This window comes from Leptonychotes weddellii, chromosome 14 (assembly GCF_054177405.1).
Source record: "Leptonychotes weddellii isolate Sample4059 chromosome 14, ASM5417740v2, whole genome shotgun sequence".
Taxonomy (NCBI): Eukaryota; Metazoa; Chordata; class Mammalia; order Carnivora; family Phocidae; genus Leptonychotes; species Leptonychotes weddellii.
Genome location: NC_138382.1, coordinates 15,259,821 through 15,274,001, shown reverse-complemented (window position 1 = coordinate 15,274,001; position 14,181 = coordinate 15,259,821). Strand labels below are relative to the sequence as shown.

General features: G+C 35.4%; 1 protein-coding gene across 1 annotated transcript in view; it reads right to left on the bottom strand.

The window, feature by feature from the left end:
• Positions 1-14,181, bottom strand: part of PCSK5 (proprotein convertase subtilisin/kexin type 5) — a 440,253-nt gene that overhangs the window by 77,483 nt on the left and 348,589 nt on the right. Inside the window, exons 22-23 of the mRNA XM_081804067.1 lie at positions 10,817-10,968; positions 9,818-9,886 (exon numbers count right to left, since the gene is read on the bottom strand). Of these exons, the coding sequence (XP_081660193.1) occupies positions 9,818-9,886; positions 10,817-10,968 (221 nt within the window). The remainder of the gene's footprint in view (positions 1-9,817; positions 9,887-10,816; positions 10,969-14,181) is intronic.

Sequence of the window (14,181 nt, the reverse complement as noted above, 5' to 3'; positions counted from 1 at the left end):
ATTCAATTATATTCAGGTATTCTTAATCGTCCCCCAAATATTTTTTAAAACTTTAAAAATCCAGTCTCCAATAAATATTTACACATTTTCTTAGTTGTTTTAGCTCTTCATTCTCTGGATTAACTCCCTTTTTGTTTTTTCATTCTGTTGATTTTTTTTTTTTTAATTTAAGAGTGTGGGTCAGTTGTCTTAGAGATATCCCACATTCTGGATTTATCTTCAGGCTAGTGATCTTCAGGCTAAATAAGGGTTTCTCAACCTCAGCATTGACATTTTGGACCAGATAATTCTTTGTTGTTGGGGCCAGTTCTGTGGATTATAGAATGTTTAGAAGCATCCTTGACCTTTGCCCACTAGATGCAAGTAACAATGCCGCAGTCATGACAACCAAAAATGTTTCAAAACATTTACAAATGTCCCTGGGGTCATAGTCACCTCCAGTTGGGAATCATTGGTCTAGACAAGGAAACTAGGATACTGGGTAATATTGTGTAATGTTGTCAAGGATACTAGGTAATGTTGTGTACTCATTAATTTTTCACATCAGGAAACACATGGTATCAAGTCGGATGGAACTTATGATACCAAGTATAATAACTTAAGTTGGTAACCAGCAAATCCCTCCATTGTAATTAACTATAGAAGTACTTTGAGTCTCTATGATTATCCTGTTCCCAAACAGTTTTCCACCTAATGATTTTAGCATCCACTGATGACTCTCTTTTGAGTCAATACACTAGGGGATGTAAAATGATAATATTCTACTTGTTTCCTTGCATACGTGCCAGCTAAAACTATTGTGAAGAGCCTTCCCCTTTATTTTCCTCAATTCTTCCTTTCTCTCTTCTTTAAATATCATTTTGATGTATGTATTATTTTTATTAATTGAATTGTGATTCTTTATCATCCATATGTTTTGATTATCAAATTATCCCAAATTGGCCAATGGGAACCATTCAAGCTAATTACTGTGTCATTTCCTATGAATATGTAAACCACTTACAATGATTCAAATGAAAATCTGTACAAAGATATACCTAGAGTAGCTTCCCTTCCATCTCCTTCACCTCTTTCTGTATAGGTAACCATTTTCATTAGTTTTCTGATTTATTCTTTTTTTAAATTTTTTAATTTTTTTAAAGATTTTTATTTGTTTATTTGTCAAAGAGAGATATATATAGAGAGAGCGCAGCAGGCAGAGGGAGAAGCAGGCTCCCTGCTGAGCAAGGAGCCTGATGCAGGACTTGACCCCAGGACCCTGAGATCATGACCTGAGCTGAAGGCAGACACTCAACCAACTGAGCCACCCAGGCATCCCTTTCCAGTTTATTCGTTCTGTATTTCTTATTCAAAAATAAGTAAAAAATGTACATGAGCACACATGTGTATTCAAAAGGTAGTATACCGTGTATGTTTTTTTGCACCTTGTCTTCTACTTAATAGTACCTAGTGAAATCACTATCAGTTCATATAGATCTTCTTTGCTCTTTTTATGGCCACATAGCACTCCCTAGTGTATATGTACCTTACTTCATGCAACCAGCCTTCCATGAATGAGCATTTAGGATGTTTCAGATAGTTTACTACCACAGATAATGCCACAAAGGGTTGCATGTGAATATGCTGTTTAGAATTTGTGGATGTGTATCCTGAGGGTAAATTCCTAGAAGAGATGCTATAGGGTAAGGATAAATGCATATGTAATTGTGTTCTCTACTGCCAAATCTCCTTCAACAGTAGTTTTAATATACTGTCTTTCTACCAGTAATAAGTAAGAGTGTTTGCTTTCTTACAGCCTTGCTGTATAATTCATTGTAAGCTTATGAATTTTTGCCAATCTGACAGGTGAGAAATGGTATATCGTGGTAATTTTACTTTGCATTTCCCGTAAAATGAACAAGGTTAAGCATATTTTCTTATGCTTAAGGGCCATATGTTGCACATGATTTTTAAAACCTAGCTCTTTATTCATCATTTCCTGGCTGTTACCTTAGATCAGGCTCCTGTTACTTCATACCCAGATTTCTGAAATAATCTTCTGCTGATTTCTCTGCCTACTGCCATTCTCCCTTTCAATTATCCTGAACACAGTTAACACAGTTACCAAGTTAATCTTCTTAAAACATTTCTTCAAAACATTCTCTGTCTCTTTTTAAAGAACTTTTAATTATTCCCTTTTAGCCACAGAATACTTTTAAACTCATTAGTCCAGAATTCAAGATATGGTTTTCTACCACTTTTCTAAACTTCTCTTTGTTTATTCTCTTATATTTACTTAACAGTACTCCCCCTGCCCTTATATGTTCCAAGACTCCTGTGGATGCCTGAAACCATGGATAAAACCAAACACTATGTATACTATGTTTTTTCCTATATGTACATACCTAGGATAAAGTTTAATTTATAAATGAGGCATAGTAAGAGATTAACAAACCTAATAATAAAATAGAATAATTATAATAATGTACTATCATAAAAGTTATGTGAATGCGGTCTTTCTCTCAAAAGTAGCTTATCGTACTTTACTCATCCTTCTTGCGATGACAAAATGCCGTGTGATGAGATGAAGTGAGGTGAATGACAAAGGCATTGTGATGTCTCATTAGTCTACTACTGATCTTCTGACGTACTGTCAGGACCTCAGGACCTCAGTTGACAGTGAAAAACTAAAACCATGGAAAGTGAATATGTGGATTGGGGAGGGGGAGGGCAACTATACTGTATTCCTTCTGCAAAATTGGTACATTCAGTGTCCTAAAATCTGTGGCAAAAATTCTTCCCTCCAGACTTTTTTCCTGCTGTTTTCCCAGTTTGAAATTCCATGCCAATTCCAATTCCCATCCTCTTGGAAGCCTTCCTTGACTACTTCAGTGCCCAGAGGTTCCCTCCTTTTCTAAATTCTATTGCTATGAATGTCTATCCCCTTATTTGGTACTTATTTATATGAGCTTTATCTTATAAAAGTGTTTATTATTTAAGTATAGTTATACAATGTTATATTAGTTCAGGAGCACAACACAGTGATTTAACAATTCTATACATTACACGATGCTCACAATGATATAAAGGTAGTCACCATCTGTCACTATACAATGTTATTACAGTATTATTGACTATATTCCCTATGCTGTGCTTTCTACCTCTGTGCCCTATTTGTTGTATAACTGGAAGTTTATACCTCTTAATCCCCTTCACCTGTTTTGCCTACTCCCCACCCCCTCCTCTCTGCCAACCACCAATTTGTTCTCTGTATTTATGAGTCTGTTTTTGGTTTGTTTGTTTGTTTTGTTTTTTAGATTCCATGTATAAATAAAATCATATGGTAATTGTCTCTGACTTTTTTTTACTTAGTGTGATACCCTCTAGGTCCATCTATGTTGTCATAAATGGCAAGGGCTCATGTTTTTTATGGCTGATAATATTCCATTGTGCTTGTGTGTGTGTGTGTGTGTGTGTTTGTATACATCACATCCTCTTTATCCATTCATCGACTGATGGACATGGGTGACTTCCATATTTTGGCTGTAGCAATAATGCTGCAATAAACATAGGGGTGCATATATCTTTACAAGTAGTGTTTTCATCTTCTTTGGATAAATAATAGTGGAATTACTGGATTGTATGGAAGTTCTGTTTTTAGTTTTTTGAAGAAATTCCATACTGTTTTCCACAGTGGCTATACCAATTTACAGTCCTACCAACAGTGCACAAGGTTTCCTGTTTCTCCACATCCTCAACAACAGTTGTTATTATTTGTCTTTTTGAATCTAGCCATTCTGACAGGTGTAAGGTAACATCTCATTCTAGTTTTAATTTGCTAATCATTAGGGATGTTGAGCATATTTTCATGCGTCTGTTTGCCATCTGTATGTGTTCTTTAGAAAAATATTTATTCATGTCTTCTGCCCATTTTTTAACTGGATTGTTTGGGTTTTTTTTGGTGTTGAGTTGTGTAAGTTCTTTATATATTTTGGATTTTAACACTTTATTGGATGTGTATGATTTGCAAATATCTTCTCCCATTCAGTAGGTTGCCTTTTCATTTTATTGATGGTTTCCTTTGCTGTGCAAAACCTTTTTATTTTGGTATAGTGCCAGTGGTTTATTTTTGCTTTTGTTCCCCTTGCCTGAGGAGATATATCCATAAATATTTTGCTAAGGCTGGTGCCAAAGAGACTACTGCCTATATTTTCTTTTAGGAGTTTTATGGTTTCAGGTCTTTAATCTATTTTGAATTTATTTTATGTATGGCGTAAGAAAGTGGTCCACTTTCATTCTTTTGCATGTAGTAGTCCAGTTTTCCCAGCACCATTTGTTGAAGAGAATTCCCTATTGTATATTTTTGTCTCCTTTGTTATAGATTAATTGCCTATACAGGCGAGTTTATTTCTGGGCTCTCTACTCTGTTCCATTGATCCCTGTGTCTGTTTTTGTGCCAGTACCATACTGTTTTGATTATTATAGCTTTGTAGTATATCTTGAAATCAGGGAGCATGATACCTCCAGCTTTGTTTTCTTTCATGATTACTTGGCCTATTTGTGTTCTTTTGTGGTTCCATACAAATTTTACAAGTATTTCTTTTAGTTTTGTTAAAAATACTATTGGTATTTTGATAGGGATTGCACTGAATCTATAGATTATTTTGTGTAGTATGGACATTTTAACAACATTAATTTTTCCAGTCCATGAGCATGGAATATCTTTCCATTTATTTCTGTTATCTTCAGTTTCTTTCATCACTGTCTTATACTTTTCAGAGTATAGGTCTTTCACGTATTTGGTTAAATTTATTCCTAAGTATTTTTTTTTAATTTTTTAAAGATTTTATTTATTTGAGAGAGCGAATGAGAGAGAGAGAGCACATGAGAGGGGGGAGAGTCACAGGGAGAAGCAGACTCCCTGCTGAGCAGAGAGCCTGATGCGGGACTCAACCCCAGGACTCCAGCATCATGACCTGAGCTGAAGGCAGTCGCTTAACCAACTGAGCCACCCAGGCACCCTAGGTATTTTATTTTTTGATGCAGTTGTAAATTAGATTGTTTTCTTAAATTATCTTTCTGCTACTTTGTTATTAGTGTATAAAAATGCAACAGATTTCTATATATTGATTTTATATCCTACAACTTTACTGAATTCATTTATTCTATCAGATTTTTTGGTGGAGTCTTTAGAGTTTTGTATATATACTATCATGTCATCTGCAAATAGTGACAGTTTTACTTCTTCATTTCTGATTTGGATACCTTTTATTTCTTTTTTCTTGTCTGATTGCTGCGGCTAGGATTTCCAGTACTATGTTGAAGAAAAGTGATGAGTGGACACTCTTGTTTTGTTCTTGATTTTAGAGGGAAAGCTTTCAGTTTTCACCATTGAGTATGATATTAGCTGTGGGTTTTTCATATATGGCCTTTATTATCTTGAGGTATGTTCCCTCTAAACCCATTCTGTTGAGAGTTTTTATTATGAATGGATGCTGAATTTTGTCTTATACTTTTTCTGTATCTTTTGAGATGACCGTATGTTTTTTAATCTTTTACTTTGTTAATGTGATTATCAAGTTGATTGATTTATGAATATTGAACTATTCTTGCATCCTCAGAATAAATCCCACGTGATCCTTCGAAAATATTGTTGAGTTCAGTTTGCTGCAACTTTGTTGAGGACTTTTGTAGCTATGTTCATTAGGGATAATGGCCTGTAGTTTTCTTCTTTTGTTTTTTGTAGTGTCTTGTCTGGTTTGGGTATCAGGGTAATGCTGGTCTCATAGAATGAATTTGGGAGCTTTCCTTCCTCTTCTGTTTTTGGATCAGTTTTTTTTTGTTTATTGCAAGTACTTAAAAATTTTAAATTTGTGTATATTTTTCCCCAAGAGTAGGGACTAAAGCCATTTAAATGGGCAAAAATTAAGGGATTTTTATCACCTACTTCTAAGCCAAAATAAAGGCACATTGACATCTATTTTATGGACAAGGTAAGGAAGTAAATACATCTTAGCAATTTGATTAAAATCAATTAGTAAGTCTGGGGTTGTAAGTATGGGCCCCAAATCTTAGGTTATAATCAGGTATCATACCTACTACTATAACCCCTAAATAAAACAAAAAACGTACCTCAAGACATTAAGTAAAAATGACTCCATTTACTTATTCTCTCAATTAATGAAGAAATATAATTTAGAAAACTTTGATTTATCTTAAAATTTCCATTCAAGATACTAGCTAGAAAGACAAAGAATTTCGCATCCAATCATCTTGGAACAAGATGGTATTATATAAAATGCTCTCTGTTTGTTTTCAGCCTAATAAAGAAGAGAAATTTAAGAGAGAACAGATTGGTGGTTGCCAGAGGCAGAGGGTGAAGGATGTCAAAAGGTACAAACTTCTACTTATAAAATAAATAAATCCTGGGGATGTAATGTGCAGCATGATGACTATAGTTAATAATAGTGCATTGTATATTTGAGAGTTGCTAAGACAGTAGATTGTAAAAGTTCTCATCACAAGAAAGAAAAGTCTGTAACTCTAAGGTGACAGCTATTAACTAGACTTATTGTGGTGATCACTGCACAATGTATATAAATTTTGAATCATTATTTGTACACCTGAAACTAATGTAATTCTCTATGTCAATTATATCTCAATAAAAAAAAGAAGAGAAATCTAACCCCATAATAATAAAAACACCCTTGGTTCATCCTAGAATAGCAAATTCAATATTTTCCTCAAAATACAACAGCCACTTTTGATCATGTTTCCTTTTCTCTTCTCTTTCTGGCAAGCTTCCCTTGGAATAATAAATAACTCCATCCAGGAACTAGACAAGATCAGGGTCAATCTGGAATTTGAGTTCTTTTATATTGGGTATAAAAAATCTTAATCTATAGTTGCACTAAATATCTGGAAAGGAATAAAAAACTCAGAAAAAAATTCTACCATTTTCAACAATTAATCATTACATGGTGCAGAAAAAAATGTCTCAGAGCAACTGATTTCACTTTTCTGTAACTCTTCTAGAGATTGTCTAGCTCAGGTTCAAAGATGAATTTACATTACTAAAATGGAAGAAAATGGAGCTCTTTCTTTCTAAAGGATGATGTCCCTTCTCACAAGAAGAATCTTGGGAAAATCTATGGTAAATTATTCATATCTTTTAAAATTTGTATTTGTATCTTAAAATTAAGAAATTTGATAAACCATGTCCCCTTCAAATCTCCCTTATAGTTCTAATATTTTATGAAAAATTATTTATTTCTGTATCATATGATTTATTTCCCCTTCTTGGCCCATAAACAAAGTTTGAATAGAGGAAACATCATATCCAGATCCCTGGATATCCTGAGACATGCATCTCCACTTTAAGTTTTGGCAACTCTCAAATTCAGTTCAACAAACATTATACATGATAAATTTATTGTACATTTATTATATCCTAGGCCTGCTGCTAATTCTTTTGGTAGCACAGTGTATAAGTCATAGAACTTATTCTAAGTAGTTTAGTGTCCAGGCAGAAAGATACGTATGCACCAAATATTACACAGATCAGCTGTAAAAAGCATTACTGCTGGCCTACAACAAGGGGAAGCAAGAAAAGAGATTTAACTCAAGTGCAAAGATCAACAAAGACGCAAGAAATAAAGTGATAATTGAGTTCAGCCAGGGCAACATAAAAATACACAAGGTCCAACGTGTAGAGACTTTATAAAATAAGAGAAACTTTCTAATTTAAAATGAGAATTTAGCAGCATTTAGAATGTTCTAGTCACTCTCCTGTGATCCCACTGAACATTGCACCTCTCTCTATTCTTGCAGTTGCCTTGTAAAGATTTAGTTTCAGGTATGTTACTTGTAACAGCCAGAGAGGGCCTTATAGTGGGATCACAACCATATCAACTCTGAATTCCCAGTGCCCCAGTGAGCACTCAACACATTGTAGACCATTAAATTTTCTTAAATGAGTAAATGAACTAAATATTTCAGTAGCACTTTGCAGAGTGAATCAAACTTTCTAATTTAGCTCTTTTTGCAAGTTGATTCTTTTGGATTTTGAGTCCCCAAATGGCCTATGTCTGATATGGATTTTATTTCCCAGTGGCTACACTTGGTCTCCTCTGTAGCTAGATCAGCTAAGGGAAGGGTGGGAACAATGTAGATACCTATTGATCATGGTTGTCACTGTTTCCAGGTTTTGGGATTTTCCAGACAGGCAGGCACACACACACACAATCACACCCCTCTCTGTGATACACAAAGATGCTAACATGGTCACACAACATATAATAATAGCAAAGGTGCAAAAGGAGACCACAAAAATTAGCTGGAATATGAAATCTAATGGGCAAATATAGTTTGAAATAGGCAAAATGTGAAATCAAGATAGTCAGGACATTTATTCTTGCTCTCTGCAAGAACACCTCCTGTCACTTCAGAAGATACACTGGAATTTGCTTATCTTTTCAATTTTAGTACTTTTATTGCTTCTATTTAGGTCTATTTTTGTTTCCCAGAAAATTAGCATTTTACTCTTAAATCTCTTACTCTAAATGTTAACCCCTTCCTAAGTGTGATTTCATTATTAGATTTTATTTTCCAGTATACATGCCCTATTTCTTGGTGGAAAGTAATGGGAGAATGGTATTCAGGTTCCTAAAACCTCTGTTTTGTAGTTATAGATATTATAGAAAATACATCATTTCCATTTAGGGCAGAGAGAATCCGTTACAGCCATCAGATAAATTATAATTCATGTATAATATTTAAGAATGCAAGGAAATCCATTAGGTAAAGCCAATAAAAAGTCTACTTAATCCTGGCACAGCCTGACCCCTTGCAACCTCATGAGCGTTTGATGAAGCCTTGGCTTTACCAGGCAGCTTATTAGAAATGTAATTCTCAGGCCCTACCCAGACCTATGAATCAGAATTTGCATTTTAACAAATCCCCCATGGGATTTGTGTGCACATTAAAGTTTTAGAAGGAGGAGTTAACCAATCATAGAGAAACTTCAGGAATAGAAATTACTCCATCAATCTTTAATTTAGGTTGGGGTTCCTTCCAAAGATCTACAGACCCAAACGTTAATTATTTTCAATATCTTGACTAAATTTACATTAAGATACATTCCTGAAATTTGGTGGCCTCCTATATTTCATTTTACATCCAATCCAATGGTTCTGTGTGGTACACACTGTCTCCTCCTCTCCACAAGAAAACCAGGCATGAATGGGGTAAAAGGGGTCAGTGATTTGAATTGGAGAGTTAGATGGAAGACTGACAAGGACTATTCATTGTATGGTGGGGATTTCAACTCAGTCACCACATTGCTTTCTTCTCAAAGGGTTGTCTTAGGCTTCAACCAATGGAGTCATTTCTGCAAAGGAAAATCCCTGAACTTGGGGGTTTGTGAATCACATGCCAAATGAGTTAGATTAATTAGGCATTTCTTTGCTTGAGTTTCTTTCTCCCACCAATGGTTCATCTCTTTATTTGTGACCTTGAGAAGCCAAGGAGAGGCCACATCTTATGCAACTAGAAACCTGGTTGCTGAAGGGATCCCCTGCCAGATTGCTAACAACCAGAGGAAAAGATGCCTGTCCTTTCCTAAACTTGGGTTTCATGAAGATGAGTGACCCCTCCTTTGCCTCAAAAGGGAGCATCTCTCACCATGACCCTGTTTTCATGGGAGTGAGCCTACTTGATGGGTATGGATGGTGACACTGTTATAACAATGACAACATTCCTGCTGAAACAATTAAGAGGTGTGGGAAAAAAGAAAACAAAGCTACATCAACTCTTTAAGGAGCAAAGAAAAGTGGCATACCCAAGCTGCATCCCAGACATCCCGCTTCACAAGGCACGCACTCTTCATAGTCTGGGTCTTGAACTTCACCTATACAAGAAGAGTGAGAAACACAATTCATTTTTGCTGAGTGGAGACACATTCATCGCTATGAAAATATGTTGGTGTGGAGCTTATTTTCTGCCCTTCCCCTTTTCTCAGAGACAACAAATTTTAATTCTTCTAGCTGTTTCTTTTAGTTTTTTACCTTCAAACCTCTAAATAGCATGGTTATGATGCTACCTCTTGATTTTATTCTCATGCATTATCTGTAGTGGTAAAGACTAGCTTTGTTTCACGACCATTCCAACAAACACAGACATACTTTCCATCCTCCCAAGTGATAAATTTTGCTAGATTAATATTCAGTATTTATATTGGTATGATTATACTATTATTATTCATATTCTAATGACATTGGGGCTCTTATTCATCTTTTTGTTTTCTCTTGTGCTATTTGTCTGGCTTCTTTATTTTCTCAATATCTGTCCTTAAGTCATCTTCAACTGTACCACAAGTAGAAATCTTCCAGCTATTGCATTAGTATCTTCTTTACTGTCATCCTGAGGATTCCTTTCATCCCTCTCTTCCTTTGATGCCCCATTCTCTGGACCTTATATTTTCTAATTTCTTGTTCTATTTTTTGGTGGAACATATCCTTTACAAGTAATTTTCCCAATAAAGGATGCATGGGAGGTAAAGTTTTGGAAAACTTGCATGATTGAAAATACTCTTTTTTTTTCTACCCTCACACATGACTCATGGCTTGACTGAATTTAGGATTAAAAAGAGAAATAATTTCTTTTCCCAAAAGTTTGAAGTTTTTGTTCCATTTTTATGTTTTAGTTTCCAGTATTGTTGAGAAGTTCAATGTCATTGTGATAACCAGTCCTTCTTGTATGACCTGTTTTTTTTATCCCATAGGAGTTTTTAAGATTTTCCTTTTGCAGAAAAAAAAAAATCTATTTTCCAAATTCTTACAATGATATGTCTTGGTATCTGTCTTTTTAAAATCCATTATGCTGGACATGCAGAAGGCTTGTTCAATCTGGAAATCCATGTCTTTCAGTTCTGGGGTAATTTTCTGAGTTATTTCTTTGTTAATGTTCTCTGTTCTATTTTTGCTCTTTACTCTTTGAAAAACCTGTATTATTGGAATTCCTGGGTTGACTCTTAATTTTTCTTCCCTCTTCTCCATTTTCTACTTTTTCTTTCGGTTCTACTATCTCAGTGATTTTTAAGTTTTTATCTTTCTACCCCTCTTCTTCATTTCCATTCTTCTATAATTGTTTTTTTTTAAATTTTTTGAAATTAAAAAAAAAGATTTTACTTATTTAGTTGAGAGAGAGAAAGAGAATGAGCAGGGGTGGGGCAGAGGGACACACAGAGAGAGAAAAGCAGATTCCCCGCTGAACAGGGAGCCTGATGCTGGGCTTGATCCCAGGACCGGAGATCATGACCTGAGCTGAAGGCAGATGCTTAACTGACTGAGGCACCCAGGTGCCCCTGTATAATTGTTTTTAAAGACTTATTTATTTGAGACATAGAGAGCCCACACGCATGCACTCACGTGTGTGCATAAGTTAGGGGAGGGCAGAGGGAGGGAATCTCAGATTCCCCACTGAGCATGGAGCTCAACGTGAGGCTCAATCTCATGATCCATGAGATCATGACCTGAGCTGAAACCAAGAGTCTGATGCTTAATCGAGTGAGCCACCCAGGTGTCCCCCCTTTTCTTCTATATATTTTTTTTAAAGTTTCCAAGATCACATTTTTATTTTCTGAATATTCTTTTTTAATGTATTTTTTAAATTATGTGTTTCAGGTATACAGTATAATTTGATATCTTATATACTGCAAAGTGATCACCCCCAAAAATCCAGTTATCATCCATCATCCTATGATTGGCCCCCTTCAGCCCTTTCTCCCAACCCCACACCCCCTTCTCTCTGGTAACCACCAGTCTGTTCTCTGTACCTATGAGTTTGTTTGTTTTGTTTCTTAGATTCTACATATGAGTGAAATTATATGTATTTGTCTTCTGATTTATTCCACTAGCATAATACCCATATTGTAAATGGCAAATTTTATTCTTTTTTTAATGGATCAACTTTATCCATTCATCACTGGTGAACATTTAGCTTGTTTCAGTTTTTTGGCTATTGTAAATAATGCCGTAATGAACACAGGGATGCATGTATCTTTTCAAATTAGTGTTTTCATATTTTTTGGATAAAAACCCAGTAGTGGAGTAACTGGATCATATGGTAGTTTTATTCTTAATTTTTTGAGGAATACCCATATGTTTTCCATTGTGACTACATCAATTTACATTCTCACTAACAGCGTACGAGCGTTCCCTTTTCTCTGCATTCTCTCCAACACTTATGATTTCTTGTCTTTTTGATAATAGCCATTCTAATAGGTATGAGGTGATATCTCATTGTGGTTTTGATTTGTGTTTCCCTAAACATCAGTGATCCTGAACATCTTTTCATGTACCCATTGGCCACCTGTTTGTCTTCTTTGGACAAGTGTCTCCCCAGACCTTCTGCCCATTTTTTAATTGGGTTGTTTGTTCTTTGTTCTTGAGTTGTATTAGTTATTTATATATTTTGAATATTAACCCTTTATTGGATGTGTATGATTTGCAAATATCTTCTCCCATTCCATAGATAGTCTTTTTGTCTTGATGATAGTTTCCTTTGCTGTGCAAAACATTTTTAGTTTGATGTAGTCCCATTTACTTATTTTTGTTTTTTGTTTCCCTTGCCCTTGGAGTGTGACTCACAAAACCATTTTTTTTTTTTTAAGATTTTATTTATTTTTTGACAGAGAGAGAGACAGCGAGAGAGGGAACACAAGCAGGGGGGAATGGAAGAGGGTGAAGCAGGCTTCCGGCTGAGCAGAGAGCCCGACGCGGGGCTCGATCCCAGGACCCCGGGATCATGACCCGAGCCGAAGACAGACGCTTAAGGACTGAGCCACCCAGGCGCCCCTCACAAAACCATTTTTAAGACTGATATCAAAGAGCTTACTACTTACATCTTCTTCTAGGAGTGTTATGGTTTCAGGTCTTACATTCAAGACTTTAATCCAGTTAATTTTTGTGTATGGTGTAATAAAGTGGTCCACATTCATTCTTTTGCATGTAGCTCACCGGTTCTCCCGGCACCATTTATTGAAAAAGACTATCCATTTTCCATTGTATGTTCTTGGCTCTTTTGTCATAAATCAATTGTCCATATATGCGTGGGTCTATTACTGGGCTCTCAGTTCTGTTTTATCAACCTATCGGTCTATTTTTTTTGGTGTGTCAGTACCATACTGTTTTGGTTACTATAGCTTTATAATATAGTTTGAAATAAGGGAATATGATACCTCCAGCTTTGTTCTTCTTTCTCAAGATACCTCTAGCTATATAGTATCTTTTGTGGTACCATGTAAGTTTTAGAATTATTTGTTCCAGTTCTGTGAAATATGTCATTGAAATTTTGATAGGAATTACATTTAATTTACAGATCGCTTTGGGTAGTATGGACATTTTAACAGTATTGATTCTTCCAATTCATGAGCACAGAGTATCTTTTCATTTACTTATGTCTTCAGTTTATTTCATCAGAGTCTTAATAGTTTTCAGTGTACAGGTCTTTTACTTCCTTGGTTAGATTTTTTTCCTGGGCATTTGATTCTGATTGATGCAACTGTAAGTGCAATTAAGTTTTCTTAATTTCTTTTACTGATAGTTTGTTGTTAGTGTATAGAATGCCACAGATTTCTGTGTATTGATTTTGTATCCTACAACTTTACTGAATTCATTTATTCTATCAGTTTTATTTATTGAGTTTTTAGGGTTTTCTATATATAGTATCATGTGGTCTGCAAATAGTGACAGTTTTAGTTCTTCATTTTTTAAAATTTAATTTAATTTTATTATGTTATGTTAATCACCATACAGTACTTCATTAGTTTTTGATGTAGTGGTCCATGATTCATTGTTTTCGTATAGCACCCAGTACTCCATGCAATACGTGCCATCCATAATACCCATCACCGGGCTCACCCATTCCCCTCACCCGCTCCCCTCTAAAACCCTCAGTTTGTTTCTCAGAATCCATAGGCTCTCATGGTTTCTCTCCCCTTCCAATTCCCCCCCTTCATTTTTCCCTTTCTTCTCCTAATGTTCTCCATGCTATTCCTTATGCTCCACAAATAAGTGAAACCATATGATAATTGATTTTCTCTGCTTGACTTATTTCACTTAGCATAATCTCCTCCAGTCCCATCCATGTTGATGTAAAAGTTGGGTATTCATCCTTTCTGATGGCTGAGTAATATTCCGTTGT